The sequence below is a fragment of the Myxine glutinosa genome, chromosome 5 (assembly GCF_964187855.1).
Source record: "Myxine glutinosa chromosome 5, kmMyxGlut1.1, whole genome shotgun sequence".
NCBI classification, from domain to species: domain Eukaryota; kingdom Metazoa; phylum Chordata; class Myxini; order Myxiniformes; family Myxinidae; genus Myxine; species Myxine glutinosa.
The window spans coordinates 42,793,230-42,806,385 of NC_136265.1; the positions used below are offsets into that span (position 1 = coordinate 42,793,230).

At 39.5% G+C, this 13,156-nt stretch overlaps 1 protein-coding gene across 1 annotated transcript in view; it reads right to left on the reverse strand.

Annotated features, from left to right (window-relative positions):
* Nucleotides 1-13,156, reverse strand: part of LOC137428644 (uncharacterized) — a 153,987-nt gene that overhangs the window by 9,550 nt on the left and 131,281 nt on the right. Inside the window, exons 35-36 of the mRNA XM_078777978.1 lie at nucleotides 10,236-10,267; nucleotides 4,037-4,162 (exon numbers count right to left, since the gene is read on the reverse strand). Of these exons, the coding sequence (XP_078634104.1) occupies nucleotides 4,037-4,162; nucleotides 10,236-10,267 (158 nt within the window). The remainder of the gene's footprint in view (nucleotides 1-4,036; nucleotides 4,163-10,235; nucleotides 10,268-13,156) is intronic.

Consider the following 13,156-nt stretch of genomic DNA (forward strand, 5'->3'; position numbering starts at 1 on the left):
CCCTATTTCCTTCTACCCATTTCCCCTATACTCTCAAGGTAATACCCGGCGAACGTGCCTCCTTATTCCCGGATGAAAATCACTCGGTGGCCGGAACGTCAGATTGAACCCTTATAACCCAGGTGATTACTCTCAGTAATGGTGCATTTGTTGGTGTTTTTTACAGGGTGTAAGGGGAGATGCTACACACGTATCTCACACACATACAGACAAATACACGAGACACAACATAGGACGTGTTAGACCAGACAAACAACCACTGAGTTTTGGGGAAGCGCCGTCACTTCTTGGGGCACTCTGGGTACCAGCGACGTCACAACAATGGTGCCCACTTTCTCACCACACTCAGCGGGCCATTTCAAAGGAGGAATTTCTTCCTCCCCATGGATGCCAACCTACGGTGATTGTCCGTGCTCTTAACCTTTTAAATGCAGAACGTCAAGCAAGGAAGCAGCACGTACCATTTTAAAAAGTCTTTGGTATGACTCGGCCGGGATTTGAACCGCTTACCACCCAGACTCGGAGCGGATGCCCTAACCATTACACCACCGATTATTTTTGTTGTGGATTATGAGGTACTTGTCATGCTGGTCGAAGTACGAGTTGTAGAAATGGTTGCTGTCGGTGTGTTTGGGGTGTCCAGAGTTGTTGACCTAGTCCTAGTAGGTATTGTAGTGATAGTGGGAGGCAAAGTTGTGCTTTGATATATGTATTTGTAGTTATCAGTATATTTCGCATTGGGGTGGTGACTTCTGTTGTTGATAGGGTGTGAAAGGTCATAGGAATGTTATGAATAATTGATTATGTTGTTCTGGTGGTTGTTCCTGGTGTTGGTGTCATCGTTTAACTTATTTCAGGTATTAACGTTAACCCGCACGCAAAGCGCAAAGCGGAGTTAAGCAATTGGTTCACTCTGTCTGTATGTACAGTCACGTGAAAAAGTAAGTACACCCCATGCAAAGTTTTGACTTTTTCAACATATTTCAACATACAGCTATTTGATCTTCATTTCAACAATATTGATAGATAAAGGTGATATAATATAACAAATATCATGAAACATTTACATTTTGTAGTCCATTGTATAATTTAAACAAACATAAATGCAAATTTCGCATGTGGAAAAAGTAAGCACACCCTTGGCTCTAATAGGTGGTATTGCCCCCTTTGGCAGAAACAACCTCAAGTAGGCGTTTCTTATAACTGTCTACCAGTCTCTGACATCGACCGGGAGAAATTTTTGCCCACTCCTCCATGCAGAATTCTTTCAGCTGTGCAATGTTTGAGGGGTTTCTTGCATGCACAGCTCGTTTCAAATCCCCCACAACATCTCGATGGGATTTAGATCCGGGCTTTGACGTGGCCATTCCAGAACCCTCCATTTCTTTCTTTTCAGCCATTCCTTGGTGGATTTACTGGTATGTTTGTTTAGGGTCATTGTCATGTTGCAAGGTCCACCTTCAGTTGAGCCTCAACTTCTCCGACAGATGGCCTCACATTATCCTCAAGCACCGTCTGGAACAATGAAGAATTAATAGTGGATTCTATGATGGTGAGCTGCCCAGGCACTGATGCAGCAAAGCTGCCCCAAACCATAATATTTCCACCACCGTGCTTTACAGTTGGTATCAGGTTCTTGTGGTCAAATGCTGTCTTTGGTTTCCGCCAAACATGTCTTCTGGTACTGTGGCCAAATAGCTCCATCTTTGATTAATCTGTCCAGAGCACATTGTTCCAGAAGTGCTGGTCTTTGCCGAGGTGTTCATTGGCAAACTTTAGTCTTCCCCTGTTCTTTCTGGACAGCAAAGGTTTCCTCCTGGCACACCTCCCAAGTAGATCAAATTTGTGCAGCCTCTTTCTAATGGTAGACTCGTGCACTTTGACATCAACAGTGGCAAGAGCTACCTGTAGGTCCAGTGATGACATTCTAGGGTTCTTAGAGACTTCTTTCAGCATCTTGCGGTCTGCTCTCGGGCTGAACTTGCTCGGGAGGCCTGGCCTGAACAAGTTGGCAGTTGTTTGGAATCTTCTCCACTTGTAGATGATCTTCCGGACAGTCGAATGATTGATTTCAAATTGTTTGGAGATCTTTTTAAATCCCTTCCCAGACTTGTAGGCATCTATAACCTTCCTTCTGAAGGCCTAAGAAAGCTCTTTTGATCTAGGCATGGTGACGCCACACACTTCAACAACAAAGAGCAGACCAAACTAAATGCCTGAGGTTTAAATAAGACAGGTTCCTCCAAGATCTTCTCTAACGATGTTCTAATCATTTGCACCTGAGCTGGTGCTCCCGATTCTAATTTTAGGTATTTGAAGTAGTGATAAATGTAGGGGTGTACTTACTTTTTCCACATGCGAAATTTGTATTTATGGTTATTAAAATTATACAATGGACTACAAAATGTAAATGTTTCATGATATTTGTTATGTTATATCACCTTTATCTATCAATATTGTTGAAATGAAGATCAAATAGCTATATGTTGAAATATGTTGAAAAAGTCAAAACTTTACATGGGGTGTACTTACTTTTTCACGTGACTGTATGTCTGTCAGTCTGACAGATGTCAATCTATGATCGAGGAACCACCTTTAGAGGCCATTTTTCCCTGCAGAGCAAGGGTTGGCCTTTTTCGGGCACCATGGTCCCCTTTTTGAAGCAATGTTTTATGGCCGGATGCCCTTCCTGCCACCAACCCTGTTGGTCGCCTCTTGCGACACACAGGGAATTACCAGTGAACTGGTACTCAATTTGCCGACCTCGGAAGGATGACAGGCTGAGTCAACCCCCCTGGCGTTAATTCAGCGATTGACCGGGATTCAAACCCAGGATCCTAGGATCCCAAGCCGGCACCCTAACCGCTAAGCCAACACCAGGCTAACATTCTGTGCCCGAGGAATTACTTTATTACCTCCACCAGCGAAGTTGGACGGAGGTTATTTTTCACCTGACCTGTCTGTCTGTCTGTCTGTCTGTGAGCAGGATATCTCAAAAAGTTGCGACGAGTTATGATAAAACTTGGTGGATGAGATGGTGAGGTGACAAGAACAAGCCCATTGGAATTTGGTTGAGGTCCGGATCCAGATCTGGCCAATCATTGGGATACGAAATGTAAACTGTTCAGCCTGGTGGAGGTGTGCGCTCTAACGATGTAATTTTATATTTTCAATACTAGAACATGAATTTGCCTGCGGTTTAGCAATACCTTGGCTCTAAATTTGGCAAATTGTACGAGCACGCTTGCACACAAAGAAGGAAGGTAAATGTTTTTACTCTGTCTGCCTGTCTGGCAGTGAAAAAAAATTGAAAATCATTCCAAACAGGAAACGTACTGTTTTTAAGGACGTCATAAAGGACACAAACAACAGGCACAAAGGACTAATTTAAGTGTTTGATACGGTGGTGTAAAAGGGGGTGCATAAACGGCTGTGAAATTCCGAAAAAAAGTTTGTGTTTTCTACTTAACCCTTTGAGTATGGGATTTTTTTTGATAAAAATACCCCCGGTACGGGATTAATTTGGCATTTTGGTACGGGAATGCAACCATGAACTGACGATCTATTTATAGGTATAGTCGATGACGTGTAGTAACGTCATCCGTACACAAAACTTTTTCACGGGTTGCGGCACTGGACGTCATCCGTACGCAAAGGGTTAAACACTAGAACACAAATCACCTTGTTTACACTTCCAAAAACATCCAGTTTAGCAGTACTTGGGCAAAATGTTACGCCATTTTACGTCATCTCTACCAATCAAATTTGCTGCATGCGCTCTGTCGGTGGCGGAATATCGAGATCCAGAGAAAATGGCGGCTCATGGGAAATAAATACTGCACTCCTAAACGCAAATCAAGAGTTGAAAATACCTTTCTCGTGGCCTTTTTCTCAAGACTGCGTGGAGTCAGATGTTCTTATGAACTTTCTAGCTGGAGTAGTTTTGATGTATGTTTATGTTCCAAAAGTGGTTGATGTTTGTGTTTGAGCTGTGATATTGCACAGTTCATGTTCTTGACAGATCTATGGTACTTACCACACACTCATCGCTGTTGAATTCCTGGCATATGAAGCTGATCTCCATGATTAACATTCCTCCAGAATGGTCCCTACATGTATAATATGAGCAGTTGTCGTTTGGGTGCGCCCATTCATCGCCGATCTTTGGGAGTTGGTGCAAGGGAGATATGTTATTCAAACAATGAAGAATCATCATTCTCAGAAATGAAACTTGCAAACCCAGTACAGTTCAACCCAATACCCAATGAGTTTTGATTACACTGTATATTAGCAAAAGAGAAGAATAAAACAAACCAATCAAAAAAAAAAAATATCATAAATAAATCACTCCAATGTATGTGCACTCACCTATAAGCTGTCCAGCCTGGGTTCAAATCTCAACCTAGCTATAAGCTGCCACACTGGTATTCCGCATGGTCTGTGAGGCATAGGTGTGCACCGTCCATGGTAAGGGCGCTAAGCTGGAGGTCCCGTCTGGTAGACGTTAAAGATCCCAAGGAATCCTTTGAAAATAGGCGGAGAGCTATTGCCGACACCCTGAACGAATTTACAAATGCCTATACAAAATTTACAATTTTTTTTCTTTTTCTTTTTTGTATACAAGATCGAGGCTCGTGTAAGAGCTAAAACTTCCGTGTAAGACTTCCGCCAAAACCGCCACCCCCTCCACCGGCAGACCCCACAAGAAGGTGGGAATTGACTGGGGCCATTAAAGAAGGAATCGTATGAGAACATATATTCATCCATTCAAATTATTGAATTATTGGAAAAATCAATTATTTATCCTTTCTTGTACTTTATCCTATTTATTTTATTCTACTTTCTCTATTGTACACTGCTCCTTTCCTATTCCATCTCCAGGCGCTGCATGAGGTCATCGTCGGGCACCGAAGGGTGCCTGGTGATGACACATGCCGAAAGGGAGTACTTAGGTTTCACTCCGTTTGTTTTCTTGTTTGTTACTTGCAAATCGAAGATTTTTCAAGTATATTGGTTGGTTGAGTTTGTTATTCTGTCCGTCTGTTTGTTTGTTGTCAGGTCACAATTTTAAACCGATCTTCACAAAACTTCACCAGATGGTAGAGTTGGTCATAAGGAAGAAGCCTATTGATTTTGAAGTCAAAGGTCATCTTGAGGACAAATTCCTAAAATTTAAATTTTTACCTGAAAAATCATCAATTTTCATCCGATTGACCTGAGCTTTGATTAAGATTGTCAATTTTAATCCAAATGAAATCGACAGTTTTGATGTATTCATGGCAACCTTTTGTGGGGGAGGGGTGGATTTTGCTAATATCGTACTCTGCAAAAAGTCTTCTTGTTTGTTTGTTTTTACTTGTGAAAATCGAAGATTTTTACTTGCCGGAAAAGATTCCGGCAAGTATGTTGGTTGGTTGGTTGTCTGTCTGTTTGTCTGTTTGTGCGCAGTACTACGTCTACATCGTTGCACATAGCATCGCCATACTTCACACACATATTTGTCTTGCCCTGGAATAGACTGTGCCCAATTTTTAACTCTCTAGGCCCAAGGCCTCCATTATGACGTCATAATTCGATAATTCGACAATTACAAAACTTCATCCGATCAAGATGCAATTTCTTGAGCGCCATGTCAGCATAAACTGGTGGAGAAAAAAAATAATGATGACATCATTGGTCACGTTCATGTGTTGAGGAAGGAGGAAAGTGACTGGTTGAGAAGAGTGATGGAAATGAATGTAGAAGGAAGTAGAGGACGGGGAAGACCGAGAAAGACTTGGCTAAAGATGGTGGAAGAAGAAATGCAGGCAAGGGGGTTAACAAGGAGAGATGCAGAAAATAGGGAAAAATGGAGAAGATTGTCATGGGGACCGCAAGGCGCAGGGAAAATGGCCTTAAAATGCATGTTGTTGTTGTTGTTGTTGTTGTTGTGTCATTGGTCACGTGGTTCGACCGCCATCTTGGAAAAACCGAAAAACTTTGCACCTCTATATCTCCGAAAGTGCTGAATAGAAAAAATTGACACATGGCTCATTGTAAGGAACTCTCCATGGGGAATAAAATATGTTAATGATGATGTCATAGGTGCCTCCATTATGACGTCATAATTTGACAAGTACAAAACTTCATCCGATCAAGATGAAATTTCTTGAGCATAATCTAGGAATAAATTAGTTTAGAAAACAAATGATGACGTCATCAGTCACATGGTTCGGCCGCCATCTATCTATAATTCCAGTAATCTCTGTATGTCTGTGTGTATGTCTGTGTGTATGTCTGTGTGTTTGTCGTTTGTCTGTGACCGCTGTTTCTCGACAACCACGGGTCCGATATACTTTAAACTTGCCAGGTATATTGCTGGGGACCCGAGGATGTGCCTTTTCAAGGTTTCATATTAATCGGACAAGTAGTTACCGAGCTATGGCGATTTCTTTACCAAACTCCGCAAGCCGTTCGCTTTGGACCAAACCATTTCATGTAAATAGAGGGGGGGGGGATTGTCACCGTACTCGCAAGCCGTTCGGTTTGGCTTTGCGAATGGACCAAACCATTTCATGTAAATAGAGGGGGGGGATTGTCACCGTACTCGCAAGCCGTTCGCTTTGGCTTTGCGAATGGACCAAACCATTTGCGAATGGACCAAACCATTTCATGTAAATAGAGGGGGGGGATATAATTTTAGATATATATATAGTACGGGCACGCCCTAGTATTTTAAATTCCAGCAAGTCCTCGGTCTCTGACCGATTTCTAGTTCATGTATATTGGTTGGTCTTGTCTTGTTTGTTCGTTTGTCTGGACGATATCTCAGCCATCCTTTGAGCTAAGAAGCTGAAATTTGGGCGCAATAGTGAGCACGTGCTTTGGCAAAAACAGTATTTTTTCTTTTTTGCAAATGCAAATTTGCAATTAATGCAAATCAATTAATTGATTAATTACATAATTAATATCGAATTTTTAAGTACTTATTTATTTTCTTTCTTCTCTGGGTAATATCTCAAGCACCTTTTGAGCTAGGAAGCTGATATCTGGACACAACAATGACCAAGTAATTTGGCTGTAAAGGGTATCTTTGATTTATTGATCAATCAATTAATTGATTAATTATTTAATTATTCAATTAATTACCTAATTTTTTTTTTGAAGTTACAGATCCAGTTACAGATTGTCAGTTGTTAGGTTACAGATTCAGATGAAATGGTGGTGGTTTAGGTATGCCATTAGACAATTGATTAATAATTTAAGTATTTTCTGATTATTACTTATTTATTTTCATTATTAATCACTTAGTTATTTTCTTTCTCATCCGGGCAATATCTCAGGCACCTTTTGAGCTAGGAAGCCGATATTTGCACATGAGAGCGACCAAGAGATTTGGCTGTAAAGGATATTTTTGATTTACTAATTAATAAATTAATCATTAATTATTTATTTATTTCGATAAACTAATCGTTTTTTGTTTTTTTTGTTTTTTTTTGTATACTGAATCGAGGCTCGTGAAAGAGCTAACATTTATTTCACAAACAAATCAACCAGACAAACAAAATATACAAAAAGAGGGAGCGGAAGACAAGATGGGGAGAGAAGGGGAAGCACACAACCACAACATTTGAGAGCAGGGAGAAGTGTGGGAGGGAGAGGGCTTGGGGGCAGGAGGCGTGGGAAGGGGAGGGGGGGGGGGGGGGAGGGAGAGGTATAAAACACAAGGGGACCGAAATTAGCGGGGGTAGAAAAGATCAAGGTTTTGGATGGGGGAGGATAAGAGATGGTGGTGAACAGCTGTTTTAAAGACCTGGAGGGTGGAGTGGGATTGAAGAGAGTGAGGGAGTTTGTTCCAGAGGTGGGAGAAAAGAGGAATGAAGGAGTGAAGGTGAGCAGAAAGTCTTGATTTTGGCAGTTTAACCATAAGAGGGTTGCAGACAGATCTTGTGCGACCTGTAGGAATATTTGGGGGACAGAGCCCAGAGAGGGCTGGGGGGGGCAAGGCCAGAGAGGAGTCGGTAGAAGACGGAAAGACCACCAATCTGCCTGCGGTGAGTGAGTGAAAGGCCCTTGGAGTTAGCTTCATCGCGGGAGATTCCAATGATTCTGAACGCTTTGGTTTCAACAGCGTGAAGACGGGCTAGGTGTGAGGCAGGAGCACCAGATCAGAGGGGAGAGCAGTATTCCATAGAGCTGTGGATGAAAGCCTTGTATGTGGTGAGGAGCTCAGGTGTGCCAAGGAAGGACTTCGCACGACGGAGGATGCCCAGTCGGCGACTGGCTTTGGAGGCCAGATTTGAAATGTGGTTTTCCCAGGAAAGATCATGGCAAATAGCGAGACCCAAAAGCTTGAGTGACAGAACTTCTTGGAGAGGATTATTCAGAAAGTGGATGGGAGGGTTTTCCAGTCGGTCTTTTCGGAGAGACATCGTAAGAGTGAGATTTATCAGGATTGAAAGACATGTTCCATTTGTTTGTCCAGTCTGTGATTTTGTCCAGGTCTGCAGAGAGTGAGGAGGCTGCAGACTGCCGATCTGAGGGATGAGGAATGGAGCGACAGAGAGTAGAGTCGTCAGCAAAGAGATAGAGAGGATTTTCAAGAGAGTCAGAGAGATCATTGATGAAGACCAGAAAAAGCACAGGGCCCAGAACACTACCTTGGGGAACTCCAGCCTGAACAGGAAGAGGAGATGAGAGAAACCCATTCAGGGCCACACGTTGACTACGACCAGAGAGGAAGTCCGCCAGCCATGCGTGGAGATTTCCATGGATACCAAAGGAGGAGAGTTTGTTAATTTTCAAAAAGTTTAATTAATTTTCAAAAATTTACAGCTTCGGATGAAACACTGGTGGTTTAGGTATGCTATTAGCCAATTAATTAAGAAATTAATTATTTTACGATTACTATTTATTTTAATTACGCAAGTAATCAATCAATTATTGTACACCTCTCCAACCCAATACTGTCTGTATGTGCTGCACGGCGGCATTGCCGGGCGCTGGAGGATATGTGAATTATTTATTTGGCATGTGGGCGGTGCACTTTGAATGTAACTGAACTTGCTAATTTTTTTTCCCCATCATTCCATGAAAAAGAAATTAAGTGATTCTTCACCATTGAGAAATCGGGCTAAAATCGATACATAGCACGATATCTCAAAAACTTATGGATGGATTTGGACGAAACTTGGTAGACCTGTTGGGTGTGTGACAAGGACAAATAGATTCGACTTTGGTGAAGATCTGAATATGGATTCGGATACAAGAATTATTTAATTTTTAAGTGATTCTTCACCATTGAGAGATCTGGTGAAAAGTGATTATACAACATGATATTTAAAAAAGTTATGGATGAGTTATGACTAAACTTGGTGGATGAGTTAGTTAGGTGACAAGAACAAGTCGATTCGATTTTGTTTCAGGTCTCCGAATCCAGATCAGGCCAATCAGTGGGATACAAAACATAACGCCTCCTCCCCCCCAAGCCCTCTCCCTCCCACACATCTCCCTGCTCTCAAATGTTGGGTTTGTGTGCTTCCCCTTCTCTCCCCATCTTGTCTTCCGCTCCCTCTTTTTATATATTTTGTTTGTCTGGTTGATTTGTTTGTGAAATAAATGTTAGCTCTTTCACGAGCCTCGATTCAGTATACAAAAAAAACAAGAAAAAAAAACAAAAAACTGTTCAGCCTGGCGGGGGTATGCGCTTTCCCGAGTGCCATTCTAGTTCTTCAAGTGATAAACCAGTCTCGCATGAATGTTATTTGCACCAATTGATGGGTTCTATCAATTTGAACGTAGACTTGGCGTTCTGACAGATCACAATAATTGCACGATATAGGACGAGCAAGATAGTCAAGACACTCCAATGCTTTTTCAATTTTTCAAAAAAAATACAATTTTTCAATTTCAATAATTTTTTTCAATACGTTTCACCAAACTGATTACGTCGTGAAATAAATAAATAATATAAATGAATACATTGACCTGGCTAATGGAATAATTGGGAGTTTCTCATTCTTTTTGAAATCCCCGTGTACGCTGGAAGGGTATAGTTGCCCACGACAGTGTTCACACGACACCGTGTGCACAAAAGCAAATGCTGCACAGTAATACGTTAATTTCAGTAGAAACAGGAAACACTGAACCCATTTGATTGGCTTGTCTGATGAACATTAACAGATGTGGAGATTTTAACAGAAATGGAGACAAGCAATGTAATGCGACAAGCTACGTGTGGAGGCTTTTTCATTTACCTCATAAACAACACCGTTGTCTTCACATTGAACTGTTGAGGTCGGGGGAAAAGAAGAAAAGGGGGAGAGGAGTTAGGAGAGGAGGAGGGCGAGAAGGAAGATGGGTAAGAGGAGAAGGTGGAAAGACAAGTTCAAATAAATCACCATGCAAAACGAAACATTTGATATGTGACAAAGCAATGATTACTGGATCACCTCAGAACGATCTGTTTAACTCGTCTGACTTTACATCATGTTCCGACAAATATTCCAATTCCAACCCAAATATTCCTACAGGCCGCACAGCAACCCTCTTATGGTGAAACGGCCAAAATCAAGACTCTCTATTCACCTTCACTCTTTCATTCCTCTTTTCTCCCACCTCTGGGACAAACTCACTCACTCTCTTCAATCCCACTCCTCCCTCCAGGTCTTTAAAACAGCTGTTCACCACCATCTCTTATCTTCCCCCATCCAAAACCTTGATCTTTTCTACCCCCGTTAATTCACCCCAGATCCACTTTTTTGAAATTCTGACTTCTTTTTCCTGGAAGTCCTAGCTGTGTCCATGTGTTTTATACCTCTCCCCCCCCCCCACCCCCCCCACCCTATTTCCCATGCCTCGTCCCTCAAAGCCCTTTCCCTCCCACAGATCTCCCGATGTCCCTGTTCTCTGCTGTTGTACTTGCGTGCTTCCCTCTCTCTCCCCATCTTGTCTCTCGCTCCGTTTATCATATGTTTTATGTCAGTTTTTTTTTTTTTGTGATTAATGATAGATAGCTCTTCCACGAGCCTCGCTTGATCTTGTATACAAACAAAAAAAAGTGTAAAACCTCCTTTCATTTGTTCCTCTTTTTCCCACCTGTGGAATGAACTTCCACATTTTCTCCAATCTCATTTCTCCCTCTCAGTCTTCATGTCAACTGTTCACCACCACCTCAGATCATCCCCAATCCAAAACCATAATATTTTCTACCCCCGTTTCCACAACCCCCCCCACCTTCCCCCGCCTCTCTCCTTCCCCCAATCCCACTCCTTTCCAAATTTCCAGTTTTTCTTTCCTTAGATTTTCTATATCCATCTTGTCCACCCTCTGCATCCTCCCCTACGACTCATTATACCCAACATCCATTATTTCTACAAGCCTCCCTCCATTTTGTCCCTCAACCTTGCAGTTGGTGTGTTTTCCCCAGTCTTTATACTGTTCAATTTATTCTGTTCCATTCCATCTGTTTGTCCTGTTTGTCGTATCCTATGCTTTCTTTGTCCTATGCTTATCCTATCTGTATCGGTTCATTCTGTTCTGTTTGTCATCATCCATTCTATGTTATAGCTCCTCCACGAGCCTCGAATTTGGAGAGAAAAATAAATAAATAAAACTGATTTCAAAACAAGAGAATGAGTTTAAAATACGTTCGATCAGAGAATAAATTAATAAATATAGCTGATTTCAAAACAAGAAAATGAGAATAAATAAATAAATGTATAAATAAATAGAACTGATCAAAACAAGAGAACGAGTTTAAAATAAATTCAATCGGGGAAAAATAAATAAATAAACAAGCAGAACTGATTTCAAAACAAGAGGATTGAGTTTAAATATATTCCGAATCAGAGAAAAAATAAATATATAAATATATAAACAAATAGAACTGATTTCAAAACAAGAGATTGAGTTTAAATATACTCCGATCAGAGAAAAAATAAATATATAAATATATAAACTAATATAACTGATTTCAAAAGAAGATCGAGTTTAAATATACTCCGAATCAGAGAAAAAATAAATATATAAATATATAAACAAATAGAACTGATTTCAAAACAAGATTGAGTTAAAATATACTCCGAATCAGAGAAAAAATAAATATATAAATATATAAACTAATATAACTGATTTCAAAACAAGATTGAGTTTAAATATACTCCGAATCAGAGAAAAAATAAATATATAAATATATAAACAAATAGAACTGATTTCAAAACAAGAGAATGACTTTAAATATACTCCGAATCAGAGAAAAATAAATATATAAACGAATATAACTGATTTCAAAACAAGAGGATTGAGTTTAAATATACTCCGAATCAGAGAAAAAATAAATATATAAACAAATAGAACTGATTTCAAAACAAGAGGATTGAGTTTAAATATACTCCGAATCAGAGAAAAAATAAATATATAAACAAATAGAACTGATTTCAAAACAAGAGATTGAGTTTAAATATACTCCGAATCAGAGAAAAAATAAATATATAAATATATAAACTAATATAACTGATTTCAAAACAAGAGATTGAGTTTAAATATACTCCGAATCAGAGAAAAAATAAATATATAAACAAATAGAACTGATTTCAAAACAAGAGATTGAGTTTAAATATACTCCGAATCAGAGAAAAAATAAATATATAAATATATAAACTAATATAACTGATTTCAAAACAAGAGATTGAGTTTAAATATACTCCGAATCAGAGAAAAAATAAATATATAAATATATAAACTAATATAACTGATTTCAAAACAAGAGATTGAGTTTAAATATACTCCGAATCAGAGAAATATATATATATATATATATAAACTAATATAACTGATTTCAAAACAAGAGATTGAGTTTAAATATACTCCGAATCAGAGAAAAAATATATATATAAATATATAAACAAATAGAACATTTCAAAACAAGAGATTGAGTTTAAATATACTCCGAATCAGAGAAAAATATATATATAAATATATAAACGAATGTAACTGATTTCAAAACAAGAGATTGAGTTTAAATATACTCCGAATCAGAGAAAAAAAAATATATAAATATATAAACTAATATAACTGATTTCAAAACAAGAGATTGAGTTTAAATATACTCCGAATCAGAGAAAAAATTAATATATAAATATATAAACAAATAGAACATTTCAAAACAAGAGATTGA